General features: G+C 36.7%; 1 protein-coding gene across 1 annotated transcript in view; it reads left to right on the top strand.

Annotated features, from left to right (window-relative positions):
• LOC124623141 overlaps window positions 1–15,747 on the top strand; it is a 180,027-nt gene that overhangs the window by 148,271 nt on the left and 16,009 nt on the right. Inside the window, exons 5-6 of the mRNA XM_047148931.1 lie at window positions 293–378; window positions 10,036–10,160. Coding sequence (XP_047004887.1) covers window positions 293–378; window positions 10,036–10,160 — 211 coding nt within the window. The remainder of the gene's footprint in view (window positions 1–292; window positions 379–10,035; window positions 10,161–15,747) is intronic.

Raw genomic sequence — 15,747 nt, 5'->3', positions numbered from 1 at the left:
CCAGCTGAGTACATGGAACAAAATTTATAATGACTTTGTGCCCTGATATCGAGATGTCCCCTGTTAACTATTCTTGCCAGCTGTGCAGTGAAATTGCATTGCAGCATCACACATTCGTCTGTCAGCCGCAAAAACATGCAGTTTTGCATTTTCTGTTGATGCCTGTATGAATATTAATTTGTGGCCAATTTACTTAACACCTTAGTGAGACATCATTTCTTTTTTTGTCTTGGTGTGTACGTTATGTTGTGTTAATTTCTCTTATTAACAGAAGATGTAATTTTTGTTCCAGAACTAACAAGTACCTGCAAAAATCATCAATAACAAGAATGTGCGCAGTAAGCGGATTCTTCATTTCCATTCCTGTTTTCCTCACAGGTAAGGGAGTCAATTATATATATCTTCTGATCTTGACCGTACTATTTTTGTAAAGGAAGCATTTTAACTCACCTTATTGTTTATCTTTCTGATAATGTGTTTCTTCACCATACACACTGTCCCAGCTAAGCCTCGGTACATCTGTGTATGTCTTGCAATAGTTAACTCTCAAGAATGACTTTGTCTCTAAGCTCAGCAATATTTTCGGTGGTGTTTATGTGTCAGATGACTGTTCGGTGCCTCAACTTTACAGTGAGTGGTTGCCCTTACACCTTCCATTATTTACGCCCCACTCAGGACTGTCCAGCATCATATTAATGACTATTTATTACATAATGACGAGTTGCTCTTTTTTAATTGTAGCCCAATGACTTGTGGTAGCATCTTTTTCTTGTCTGTTATTTCTTTTCATAATCTTTCATGCCAAAGTATGCCACTGCTACACAACATCTCTTCTGGTGTACTCTACTTTAAATGTAGGCAATCAGCTTAGATTCTGAAAAAAATGTCTGCAAACATAATTTGCACTTTTTCACATGATATCCACAAAGTTATGGATCAATCCTGAAAGAATCCAGATAGCTGGGTGGATGCAGGTTTCCTTCACTTCTGAACAGAAGTAAATTTGTGTCTAGATTAAGGATAGGTGCAGCACATTATCTGAGATGGAGAGTCATTGACAAATGTGGAAGTAATTTCATAAATGCCCTGGGAAGTATGTTGTGACACTTGCTGTTATCATTACACGGTGTATTAATCATCTTTGTGATAACTTTTAGTAGATGGTGCAGTTATCTGTAATAAAGCACTGTCTGAGAAAACTTCATAAATATTCCATCACTGTTCATAAGGTTTCAAAGTTCTGCCAATTTTGACAACTTGTTTAAAATGTTCACAAATGTAAAATTGTACATTGCACAAAATGAGAAAGGTAATATTCTATGACTGCGATGTTAGTATGTCACATCTGGAATTGGCAAACTCACACAAATAGCGAGGTGTAACATTTTGAAGGGTTATGAAATCAAATGGTCACATACGCTCAGTCATAGGTAAAGCAGGTGGCAGACTTTGGTTCACTGGTAAGGTATTAAGAAAATGTTATCTACACAGTAAATTGCTTACAAAATACTCATGTGACCCATCCTAGAACATTGCTCAAGTGTATGAGACCTGTGTCAGGTAGTACTAATGGGATATTGAAAATACATACACATAGGGTCATCAGAAACTTCCACATATTTTTTTAATCCATGCAAGAGCGTCATGCGACACGATGCATACATTGCAGCGACATGATGCATGCCCAATTCTTCAGTCAACATTCGTTGATATTTCTCATAACCAATACCCACTTCATCCTCAAGGTCTTGAATGGTTTGAAGCCAATCTGCATGAACCAATTGTTGAAATTTGGCAACAATGTCTGGCATTGTGTGGGTAACAGTCCTTCCAGTTTGAGCATCATGTTCGACGTCTGTACGGCCGGCCCTGAACCGAGCATGCCACTCAAACACATGCGTACGACTCAGTCTCTGTCCTCCAAACACTTGTTGAATGATTGAAAGGGTCTCCATATCACTTTTACCGAGATTCGCACAGAATTTGATACACATGCTCTGTTCTGTTCGCGGATCCATCATAAAATCGCCAACCACCAAACACAGAGTATTATGGAAATCACTGTGGACACACAACATGTCCTCCCAGCTGAATGCCACTCCACACACTGACTCATCAGATACGCAGCTCTCGCCACCTAGTGGTGCAAATATCTACTACTCATACTTTCCAGATGGCAACACCAGTCATGAAAATTTGGATTCCACCTCGTATCTAATTTTTGCCATGAACTTTTACAGTGTATCTTTGTGGCATGTTAGTCATAGCCCAAGCCACACAACAGCACTTTATGTACTGTGCTTAGCCTTTAGAAGACAGTAATTGAAATTATCTTCATACAAGCTTAAGCAGAAGTAACTACATAACTTTCACATTTGAAGGTCTTACCATTATGGTTTGAAGGGCAATAAAAATCAACAGATACAAGGGCTCCTGCCCATTTATATGAGGAACTGCCAAATTACATACATATGTCTGTCTGTATGTATGTGTGTAAATGTGTATGCATGCACTTGTGTATGTGGATTAAAACAACATATGCTGGAAGGATGATAAAGGCTTAGTGTTTCATTGAAAAATAAATCATTAGAGTTGAGGACATGTATATGTACACTGCCTAGGTAAAACAATTACATGGAGTTGTATTCTGAATTTATACTAGCAGCACTAAATAAAAAAATAAATGATATACAAATAAAGGCATTGTGAGCACAACATTTTTTTGGGGGGGGGGGGAGGAGATATAAAAATAGCTGGGGTTAACATTTGTGTGCAAAAAAGTGATAAACTAGCCACTAGACAAAGAAGTGTAATTCATAATTCTTTATGAATGCATCTGCAAATGACATATGACATCAAGGGATCACCAATTTAGTATTGGAGGGCAGCGTGGAGGGTAAAAATCGTAGAGGGAGACCAAGAGATGAATACACTAAGCAGATTCAGAAGGATGTAGGTTGCAGTAGGTACTGGGAGATGAAGAGGCTTGCACAGGATAGAGTAGCATGGAGAGCTGCATCAAACCAGTCTCAGGACTGAAGACCACAACAACAACAACAACAACAATGTCCAAAATAGAAAGAGGCTTAAGAATGAGAAAACTTAATCTACTGATAAAATAATAAATTTTTAAACTTGAAAAGAAGAGGTTCTGGGATATTTGGGTATGTTTTAGAAGTCTGAAGCAAAAATGAAGGAATACAATTGCACCTGGAGGTGATAGTGGACATGTGTCAATGATAGGATTTCAAGTTGTGGGTGCTGAATTCAAAAATGAAATCAGGTTTTGTGGACTTAATTTTCTCTTGGCAACCTACCCTCTGTGTATTAACATCCTTGATAATACTACACAATGGTTGTTCTTCTGTGGCATAACGTAAATATTCCACTAATTTAACTGTTGCAAAATAATAAAAATATGTACAAGGGATTTCCACACATGACCCTCAGTTCAGAAGTCAACCTTCAGGAAATTTGGGTGTTTTGGCAGCACTGCCACTGAGTCATGTAGAATCATGTTGCATTTGTTAGCATTTTCATTTCAGCATTTCGAATTCTGACAATTGCTGGAAGTGAATGCTTGCTATTTTAAGCACATGAAGGTTGTGTTCATCTGATAGGAAGAAATGCTTTGTATCAGAGTAAATAATACAAATTCTTTCTGTTACATCTGTAGGGAGTTAACTTTGAAATCGCAAAAGAAGAATCTTAATCTTCTTGTTAAGAATTACTGTGAATTTTATTTCAGGTGGAAGGTTGGTGCTCAGGACAAGAACTGTCATCCTGCTGCCCCCCCCCCTTTCCCACCTCATATGCTTTTAGTCATGTTATACACTACTGACAAGCTGGGTAAAAAGGTAATGTCACATGATCTCTGCTGTTCCCATCATTTGGAAGAGATTGGATTAGATAAGTACTTGTTCCATAGATCATGAATACGACACTTCATAATGATGTGGAACATGTCAGGTTAATTAAAGATGCCTATCCAAGATATTACATTACACAAAATATTACATGACATTTAATTTTTTTTTTTTTTTTTTTTTTTTTTTTTTTTTTTTTTTTTTTTTTGTGGGGCATGGGGAAATTACCCACTTACTATATCCAAAAATTCATCAAATGAGTAGAAGGAGTTGCCATTCAGAAATTCTTTAAATTTCCTTTTAAATGCTATATGGCTATCTGTCAGACTTTTGATGCTATTAAGTAAGTGACCAAAGACTTTTGTGGCAGCATAATTTACCCCCTTCTGAGCCACAGTTACATTTATCCTTGAGTAATGAAAATCATCCTTTCTCCTAGTGCTGTAGCCATGTACACTGCTATTAGTTTTGAATTCGTTCGGATTGTTAATAACAAATTTCATAAGTGAATATATATATAATGTGAGACTATAGTGAAGATCCCTAGCTCTTTAAATAAGTGTCTGCAGGATGATCTTGGATGAGCTCCACCAATTATTCTGATAACACGCTTTTGTGCAATGAACACTCTTTTACTCAATGATGAGTTACCCCAGAATATGACGCCATACGAAAGCAGAGAATGAAAATAAGCGTGGTAAGCTAATTTACTGAGATGTATATGGCCAAAATTTGCAATGACCCTAATAGCATAAGTAGCTGAACTCAAACGCTTCAGCAGATCTTCAGTGTGTTTTGTCCAGTTCAATCCCTCATCAATGCATACACCTAGAAAATTTGAATATTCTACCTTAGCTACCGATTTCTGATCGAAGTCTATATTTATTAATGGTGTCATTCCATTTACTGTGTGGAACTGTATATTCCGTGCTTTGTCAAAGTTTAACAGACCACACAAAATACTCACATTTGTCTGACAGAAATAGATGGCATCCCCTCAAAAACAAGGAAAATTGTACAATATTCTAACTAACCATTTGCTATAAAGTCTGTGTCTCACTGTGAAGAACTGCCAATACCAGTGTCCTCTGCAGAAGTCAGAGATAGAGATATGTATGCTGAGCCAACAGTTCGCGGCCACTGTGAATCATATGAGCAACACTTTTTGTTTGAAGGGATTTCAGTGATATTATTCTTGATTTAAATATGTCAATGCAACAGGCTGAGCTTCTATCTTCGTGATTAAAAGGATGGAATCTTCTTTGTTTTATAAAAGTGAGTTTTTATCATGACTGTCGTGCTGTTGTTTTTCTGAACATTTCTCCAATGAAGGTGCCATGGTTTTTCAGAAAGATATTAAGTCCATCATCCGACTCTTCATCATGATTTTTGTGTAAATGAATTGTGCTTGTTCATAGATTCCAGCAAAGTTTGTCTGAAAACAATAATTCTCCACAATGAGAACAAGTTTTCTTCTTTCTGAATTACTTATGAAGTTAATCTGATGAGTACAAAAGAGAAATTTAAATTGCCACTGGTGGGGAGGCTTGCGTGCCTCAGCGATACAGATAGCCATACCGTAGGTGCAACCACAAGGGTGGGGTATCTGTTGAGAGGCCAGACAAACATGTGGTTCCAGAAGAGGGGCAGCAGCCTTTTCAGTAGTTGCAGGAACAACAGTCTGGATGATTGACTGATCTGGTCTTGTAACATTAACCAAAACAGCCTTGCTGTGCTGCTACTGTGGACGGCTGAAAGCAAGGGGAAACTACAGCTGTAATTTTTCCCAAGGGCATGCAGCTATGTTGTATGGTTCAACGATGATGGCATCCTCTTGGATAAAACATTCCGGAGGTAAAATAGTCCCCCCATTCAGATCTCCAGGCGGGAACAACTCAGGAGGACATCGTTATCAGGAGAAAGAAAACTGGCGTTCTATGGATCGGAGCATAGAATATCAGATCCCTTAATCGGTTAGGTAGGTTAAAAAATTTAAAAAGGGAAATGGACAGGTTAAAGTTAGATATAGTGGGAATTAGTAAAGTTTGGTGGCAGGAGGAACAAGACTTTTGGTCAGGTGAATACAGGGTTATATAAATACAAAATCGAATAGGGGTAATGCAGGAGTAGGTTTACTAATGAATAAAAAGTAGCAGTGTGAGTAAGCTACTACAAACAGCGTAGTCAAGGCATTATTGTAGCCAAGATAGACCATAAGCCCATGCCTACCACAATAGTACAAGTTTATATGCCAACTAGCTCTGCAGACGACGAATAAATTGAAGAAATGTATGATGAGATAAAATAAATTATTCAGTTAGTGAAGGGAGACGAAAATTTGATAGTCATGGGTGAATGGAATTCGATAGTAGGAAAAGGAAGAGAAGGAAACGTAGTAAGTGAATATGGATTGGGGGTAAGAAATGAAAGAGGAAGCCACCTGGTAGAATTTTGTACAGGGCATAACTTAATCATAGCTAACACTTGGTTTAAACATCACGAAAGAAGGTTGTATACCTGGAAGAGGCCTGGAGACACTGGAAGGTTTCAGATAGGTTGTATAATGGTAAGACAGAAATTTAGAAACCAGTTTTTAAATTGTAAGACATTTCAGGGGCAGATGTGGACTCTGACCACAAAAATATTGGTTATGAACTGTAGATTAAAACTGAAGAAACTGCGTAAAGGTGGGAATTTAAGGAGATGGGATCTGGATAAACTGAAAGAACCAGAGGTTGTAGAGAGTTTCAGAGAGAGCATTAGGGAACGATTGACAAGAGTGGTGAAAAGAAATACAGCAGAAGAAGAATGGATAGCTTTGAGGGATGAAATAGTGAAGGCAGCAGAGGATCAAGTAGGTAAAAAGATGAGGGCTAGTAGAAATCCTTGGGTAACAGAAGAGATATTGAACTTAATTGAGGAAAGGAGAAAATATAAAAATGCAGTAAATGAAGTAGGCAGAAAGGAATACAAACATCTCAAAAATGAGATTGACAGGAAGTGCAAACTGGCTAAACGGGGATGGTTAGAGGACAAATCCAAAGATGTAGAGGCATATATAGATACTGCCTACAGGAAAATTAAAGAGACCTTTGGAGAAAACAGAACCACCTGTATGAATATCAAGAACTCAGAACCTAGATGAAGATGAAATGGAAGACATGATACTGCATGAAGAATTTGACAGAGCACTGAAAGACCTAAGTCGAAACAGTACCTCAGGAGTAGACAACATTCCATTAGAGCTACCGATAGCCTTGGGAGAGCCACCCCTGACAAAATTCTACTATCTGGTGAGAAAGATGTATCAGACAGGCGAAGTACCCTCATAATACCCTCACACTTCAAGAAGAATAAAATAATTCCAGTCCCAAAGAATGAAGGCGTTGACAGGTGAAAATTCCTGAAGTATCAGTTTAATAAGTCACAGCTGCAAAATACTAACACGAATCCTTTACAGAAGAATGGATAAAATGGTAGAAGCCGATCTTGGGGAAGATCAGTTTGGATTCAGGAGAAATGTAATGCGAGGCAATGCTGACCCTACGACATCTCATAGAAAATAGGTTGAGGAAAGGCAAACCTACATTTATAGCATCTGTAGATTTAGAGAAGGCTTTTGACAATGTTGATTGGAATATTCTCTTTCAAATTCTGAAGGTGGCAGGGGTAAAATACAGGGAGCGAAAGGCTATTTACAATTTTTACAGAAACCATATGGCAGTTATAAGAGTCAAGGGGCATGAAAGGGAAGCAGTGGTTGGGAAGGGAGTGAGACAGGGTTGTAGCATATCCCTGATGTTATTCGATCTGTATACTGAGCAAGCAGTGAAGGAAACAAAAGAAAAATTTGGAGTAAGAATTAAAATCCAGGGAGGAAGAAATAAAAACTTTGAGGTTTGCCGATGGCATTGTGTCTTGAAAGGAGAATATAAGATGAAAAGCAAAATGAGGATAATGGAATGTAGTCTAATTAAATCAGGAGGTGCTTAGGGAATTAGATTAGGAAATGAGACACTTAAAGTAGTAGGTGACTTTTGCTATTTGGGCAGAAAAATAACTGATGATGGTCAAAGCAGAGAGGGTATAAAATGTAGACTGGCAATGGCAAGGAAAGCGTTTTTGAAGAAGAGAAATTTGTTAACATAGAGTATAGATTTAAGTGTTAGGAAGTCTTTTCTGAAAGTATTTGTATGGAGTGTAGCCATGTGTGGAAGTGAAACATTGACGATAACTTGTTTAGACAAGAAGAGAATAGAAGCTTTCGAAATGTGGTGCTGCAGAAGAATGCTGAAGATTAGATGGGTAGATGACATAACTAATGAGAAGGTACTGAATAGAATTGGGAAGAAGAGGAATTTGTGGCACAACTTAACTACAAGAAGGGATCGGTTGGTAGGACATGTTCTGAGGCATCAAGGGATCACCAATTTAGTATTGGAGGGAAGTGTGGAGGGTAAAAATCATTCAGGGAGACCAAGAGATGAATACACTAAACAGATTCAGAAGGATTTAGGTTGCAATAGTTACTCGGAGATGGAGAAGCTTGTGCAGGATAGAGTAGCATGGAGGGCTTCATCAAACCAATCTTGGGACTGAAGACCACAACTCAACACACTTACACTTATCCTTACCAAATATGAAAAATACAAACAGTGTGTATGTGGAGAACTCAAGGTAGTTATAACTCTTCTCGGCATGCACATCAGAACACAAAACATGGATGCTTTCTAAGCGAGTAGTGCGGTAGAGAGAGAGGAAAAACACACACACACACACACACACACACACACACACACACACACACACACACACAATTATGGAAAAATGGCCTACTAGGAACGAACTACTGCCTGGACAGATCAATGTAGTGTACACTTCTCTTGTTGTATCTACTTCCACAGAACATTAAATTGGCACTCGTAAAGACTTTGTGAAGCCGTGAAAAAAAACTTCACTTGGATTGACATACTGGTGAGGGAAGGTTCCAAGAATCAATGGAGCAAAAATAAATGGAGGAATGTTTGTAGGACCCCATATTAAATAAAGGACATCTGCTGAACATTGATTTGTCGAGTTATTTTAAGTGAATGGCATGAATGTCTTTCACAAGTGTCCTCAAGACAATTTTCGACAACCATAGGGTGCAGAACTGACTCAATACTGGCAAGAACTACTGAGATTATGCCACCTTATATGATGTGATTTGTCAATTAAAATACATTTTTTGAGCGATCATTTTGACTACTTCCCAGATAATCTTGGTGCCATTAGTGACAAACATGGAGAAAAGTACCACCAGGGCTTTCCTCAAATGAAAAAGCATTATCAAGGCAAATGGAGAACCACTATGTTGTCCATCTAGTACTGGTCCTTATAAAGTGACGCGCCTGAGGCAAACTATCACAAGAAATAGTCTTAGATATGATTCTTTATGTTTCTTTACTCTTACTGTAGATTTCATTTCATTCCTTTGCATACTGACAGATTATTTGCTGTTCGCATATAGAAATCTTGTCGAAAGACTGAGTCATTTTGTCAGATATGTATAATTACAGGCTGCCATAAACATTTACAAAAACTATTATTACCTAAAAGCTGTGGCTAGTGCAGAAAATCTGAAATTAGATCTGAATTCAGAGATCGAATAACAGTTTATATGGTTCTTGTAACTAGATTTTTTTAGGAAATTTCAATGTTTTGGTTGATCTATTTAATTAGCATGTATAGGATCATTGTTGCACTCTTCCATCCAGGTATTTATTTCCTGTAGTTAGCCAACAGCCATCCCCATGTGATGTGTGTTCTGCAGCCCTTTGAGTTGCAGGAGCCAGAAGCAGGATTATCTGCCACACAAATAATATTGCGACCACTCCTCAAGTCTGTGTCCACATAGTTGGAGTGGCAGGATATTTGAAATAACAGATCAGTTGGCCTTATATCCTAGGAACATCAATTCTTTTTTTACCAAGATGTTTTCTTTATCTTCACTTCTATAGTTACACACATTTTTGTCTCTGTAATTCTTGATATATATTTTGCTGGTGGCTCCAATTGATATTCAATCAGTTTTATTCTTAAGTCTAGCAGCAGTAATTCATAATTAATAATCAATAATTAATGTTATTTCACTATATGCTAATTACTAAGCAAATTTCTCTCTTTCCAGGAATCATCTTGTACACATTCATCCAATTCCATTCAACTCCAGCCATAATAACCAGCGTATTTATTGGTGTTGGTATTGTGTTCTGTGGTTGTGCCATGGTTCACAATGTTTTCGTGTGGCAAAGGGTAAGTTTTACAAGGTATTTCATCATTGATTGAGTCAAATACGAAAGATATCCAAAAAGTAATCCTCCATTTTCTTGTAGCATAGGAAGTAATGTGGGGGTACAGAACAGCTGCTACAATCATGCAGTAGATCAGTAAGCTTAGAGCTGCAACATTGATTCTTTATGGCTCCAACGTTTATTTGAAACAAAACTAGCAATTAAATATCCCTCCAAATGTGATACACATTGAGTAATAGTGAGTTTGCGGTTCGATGTGAAATCTGTGCTGCATACATCTACCAGTACAAAAAATTCAAGAAATTCATAAATTTATGTAATCATGAGAATGATTCTGGAAGCAAAGCTGAATGGAACTTCTTCGTGATGAGCCATGGTAAATCACCACATGATGGAGTTACTGGAAAAGCAAAACGACTTATAGCACGTGCAGGCTTTGGCAGCCTAAGGAAAAACAAATTTTGATACTGTTTGACTCGTTCACATTTTATGATGAGAATGTGCATGGGATCAAGTTTTGGAAATGACTAAATCACTTGTGAAACGAGAGATATTCACCAAACTGTGCCAATTGATGGTAACCAAATTCAGATCAGCAAAGTTTAAAATGATACAGCTTTTGTATCCATTCCATGACAAGCTGTTTTGGGGAAAAGATTTTCAGTCTCCAATCTGGACAATATATAACCTGTATTCATGATGATAAATGGTGGATTTCCTCCACAACTGAACTGACCAGAATGAGAAACAAGGCTGGAAGTGACAGGTTATGTGAAATGTGTAACAAGATTGTAAAACACACGGACGTAAGTGTGATTTGTGGACTGTGGTGTAGGAACTTCTTTCACAGTGTTTGTGTTAACCTTACTAACAGCAAAGTTCACTTGGTAAATTGTTCAAAAGAAAATTAAGTTCTGCTGTGATGCATGTGAAGCTAAGTAGTAGTAGTAGTAGTAGTAGTAGTAGTAGCTTTATTCATCCATAGATCTCTTTTTACTAGGAGATAGGACATGTCAAAGAAATTACAAGTTTAGACCAAATTAAAATAAGTTAAACCATATACATTTACAGACTTCTAGTTGGAGACAATCATTAGATTTACTCCTGGTATACAATACTTTTTTTACAAATAAATTATTAAATAATGTAATGCTACACTGTTCACTCATATCTCACTATGTCACTACACACACAAACACACCCTGGTAATCTCTGGGCCATTTTCTGTACCACAACTTCTCATTTGCTATCCTGAAAAACTGAGTCAGCATCCCTCTATAATAAGTGGTATGTTGCACTCAGAAAGAGGAAGAGGTGTTAGTATTGTGCAATGCATAGCTTGGGGACAAGCTTTTTTATAAAAGGAAGAAAGAAGGGAAAAAACATAGTGTGAAGGTGTTATGTGGAACATTGGATGTTTTATAATCATTATTATTATTTATTTGTGTAACACTATTTTACCAAACCCCTACTCTGTTTTATCTAAGTAATCCTTCAATCAATAAAATGTATTGCACAACAGGTACTTTTTATCTGCCTGTTTAAATAAGTGTATTTTTGCAATTTTTTATCTCTTTTGGGAGTTTTTTGTACAGTTTTATTTCTCGGTAAAAAATGCTGTTTTGAGTTTTATGTTTATTTTTTCTTGGCAAATGTAAGTTGAGTCTTGTTCCATGGCCATGGACAGAACAGTAATTACCAATGTTATTTTTGATGTGTACAACTGACTGGTAAATCTTTTCACACGGAGCTCTTAAAATACCCAGTGTTTTGAACACATCTTTACAATGAGCTTAACTACCATTTTTGGTTATGATTCTTATGGCTCTTTTCTGGAGTTTGAAAATTGTGTTCATATTTTGTGGATTTGTTCCCCAAAAAAGTAATGCCATAGCTAAGAATTGAGTGTACATATGAATAGAATGTAACTAAAAGACACTGCATGTTACACACTGATAAGAGGATTCTAAAGGCATAACATGCTGATGATATTGTGTTAGCAAGTACCTTTGTGTGTTCACACCACTTCTACTGAGAATAAATATTCATTCCTAGAAATTTTGCATTTATTACACAGTCTATAGAGGTGCCATCTACATTTAATTTAACATTGTCATTTTCCCTCTTCAAACTGAAATTCATGGCATTAGTTTTCTTTATGTTCAATGTCACTTTATTGCTTATTGACCAATCATAAACTTCCCTGCGAGCTTCATTTGCTTTCTCTGCAAGGAGTTCTTTTGTTTTCTCAGTGACTATAATATTGCTGTCATCAGCAAAGAGAATTTTCTCACCATGTGTAACACTACCGGAAAAGTCATTGATGTATATCAGGAATAGTATTGGTCCTAATATGCTACATTGTGGAACTCCTATATTAATGTATTTTGGTTCTGATAAGTGTTTTCCTAATGCTGAGATCTATTTGAAGTATGTGTTATCTCTACTCTTTGTACCCTATCTGCTAGATATGACCAAAACCAGTCATTGGCCACCCCTCTTATTCCTAATGACTCTAATTTATTCAATAGAATCTTGTGGTCACTGTATCAAAGGCCTTAGAAAGATCCAAAAATATGCCTGTGACACACTGTTGGAATTGTAATACATTTATATCGGATATCGAGTATGTTCGAGAAATATCGATTGTGGTGACAGATGTTTGTGTATATATGTGTGTGTGTTGAGGCGCATTAGTCAGTCTTCGTGCGCCTATTTTAATAAAGTCAACATGTGTATATTTTAAATAAAGTGTTTTAAAAGTAAAAGTGAGAACTTGATTTGAAACATGGTAGCAGAGCGTGGTTCTTGAAAAGAAAAGTAGAAGTTAAATATTATATTGTGGCCGTCGCGTGTTATTCAGAAAGTTCGACATGGCTGATATAACTATTCCTGTATTTGATGGCGAAGACTATGGGAACTGGAAGCAGCGGATAATCATGTACCTAAAAATGAAGAAATGCTATACAGTGACTACGAGGGCAAAAGTGAGTTCAGACAACGAAACGTGGGATGAAGAGGACTTGAAGGCTATCAACTATATTTATGGTGCAATCACAAATAAGCAACTAGAATTCGTGAGTGACAGAGAAAGTGCTTTCGAGATCATGAAGAAATTTGATGAATTATATTCGAAAGAGTCTACAGCCCTTCAAATATTATGCAGAAACAAGTTGGACAAATTGAGGTTAAGTGATTACAGTGATACGGGGACATTTTTCAGTGCATTTGAAAAAACTGTAAATGAGCTGAAATCTGCAGGCGCCAAAGTAACGGAAAAGGAGAAGTTAAATTATATGCTGCGAACGTTACCAGAGTCAATGAGCTATATTGGGGACTTAGTGGACGTCTTGAAGGAAGAGGACCAGACAGTTGAATACGTTAAAAGTAAGATTCAATTATTGAATGCAAAAACTGGAAATGAAGAGGTAAAATCAAATGCATTTCACACAGAAAGAAAATTGAATTCAAGAAATCAGGAGCAAGTATGTTATCGATGCAGCAAAGCAGGTCACTTCAAACGTGATTGTACCCAGGGAAGAACAAGTAACAGAGGCACATGGCATCGTGGAGTACATTTTCAAAGCAGCGACAGAGGTAATGGAAATATGCAGCGTGGAGGCTATAGCAATGTACAGCGTGGATATTACGGCAACATGCAGCGTGGAGGTTATGGCAGCAGGCAACGTGGTCGAGGAGAGCAGCATGGTTTTAGCAGCGGTCGGCATCACAGCAAGCAAGGTTACCATCAGAGTGATCATGGTATGAGTAGTTTTATAACAGAGGTTAATTCTATGATAGGTCAAAATAGAACAGTAGAGTCAAGTAATAACAATCAAATTCAAATCAATTGGTTATTAGACAGTGGCTGTACTGATCATGTTATTAATAATGAGGAATATTTTTCTAAGAGTATAACTTTAAAACAACCTATAAATGTAAAAATTGCTGATGGAAAAATTTTGCAAGCTACTAAAGTTGGTAATGTAATTAGTAATTTTCCTGTCTATGATCAAATGGTTCCAATTAATATGCGAAATGTTTTCTTTGTAAAAGACATAGACAAAAACTTGATCAGTTATGCTAAAATTACAGATAATCACAAAATTGTATCGGTAGGGAATAATGCAAAAATTTTTGATAAAGCTAATGGATTGATTGCGATTGCATGGAAAGAGGGTCGGTTGTATAAAATGAGTAGTACTATTAATAAAGGAGAAGTTAATGTTAATGTTATGAGTAAAGATAATAATATGACAGCAAAGGAAAAATGGCACCGCATTTTGGGACATGTTAATTTCAATTATCTAAATACTTTATGTAAACATCAATTGTTAGATGGGGTTCCTTCAGAACTAGAATCAGAATTTATGAAATGTAAAATCTGTATCGAAAACAAAATGCATAATGTTCCTTTTAAAAATAATAGAACCAAAGCAAAAGAAATCTTAGAAATTGTTCACACAGATCTAAATGGGCCTCACTCAACTACTGGAATGCATGGGGAAAGATATTTTCTTTCTTTCATTGATGATTACAGTAAGGCAGCTCGTGTTTACACCATAAAATCTAAAGATCAAGTATACAAATGTTTTGTAGAGTATATTAATGAAGTTGAGAATCTCACTGGGAAAACTGTTAAAAAGATAAGATGTGACAATGGGAAGGAATATTTAAATGAAAATGTCTATGAATTTGTGAGACAAAAAGGAATTGTATTGAATGCTTGTCCACCTTATGTGCATGAGCTTAATGGTACTGCTGAAAGGTATAACAGATCCATCATGGACATGTCACGGTGTCTGCTAGCCGAAGCGCGAGTAGACAAGAGATTTTGGCCTGAAGTGGTTTGTGCAGCAGCATACCTCAAAAACAGAACTTTAGCTAACACCATTGAAAAGAAAACTCCTTATGAGATATTACTGGGAAAAAAACCTAATGTTAATCATTTGAAGTTGTATGGGAGTAGAGTTTTTGTAAGAGTACCTGAGCAACTGAGAAAGTCGAAATGGGATAGGAAAGCCGATTTGGGGGTTTTAATGGGTTATTGTGAAGTAGGCTACAGAGTGCTAATAAATAATAAGATAGTTGTTGCTAGACATGTGGACATTGTTGAAAGTGGTGTTAAATGTATTGGGTTTAAAGATTATGATTCAGTAAGTGAATATTCTAGTGATTCTGAACACGAAAGTATAGAAAATGAAACTGAACTAATAGAAAAACAGAAGGAAATTGAGAAAAATGAAAAGCTTTCTGATAATCATGAATCAGAGAAAGTACTTGAGTTGAGGAGATCATCTAGAGAAAGAAAACCAAAAATATTAAATGATTATGTTTACAGCAATTTTATTTATGTAAACTTTTGCAGTGCAAATAGTCCGGAAAGCTTTGAGGAGGCGATTAACAGTGCCGAATCAAATTATTGGGAAAAAGCGATGAATAAGGAAATTGATTGTTTGAACAAAAACAAAACATGGGAATTAGTAGATAAACCAGTTGATAAAGAAGCCATTGATGTAAAGTGGGTTTTCACAAAGAAATCAGAGGGTGTTTACAAAGCAAGATTAGTTGTCAGGGGGTTTCAACAA

The sequence above is a fragment of the Schistocerca americana genome, chromosome 7 (genome assembly GCF_021461395.2).
Source record: "Schistocerca americana isolate TAMUIC-IGC-003095 chromosome 7, iqSchAmer2.1, whole genome shotgun sequence".
NCBI lineage: Eukaryota > Metazoa > Arthropoda > Insecta > Orthoptera > Acrididae > Schistocerca > Schistocerca americana.
Note: the sequence above shows the minus strand (reverse complement) of the source record. Positions and strands in the feature narration are given on the sequence as shown.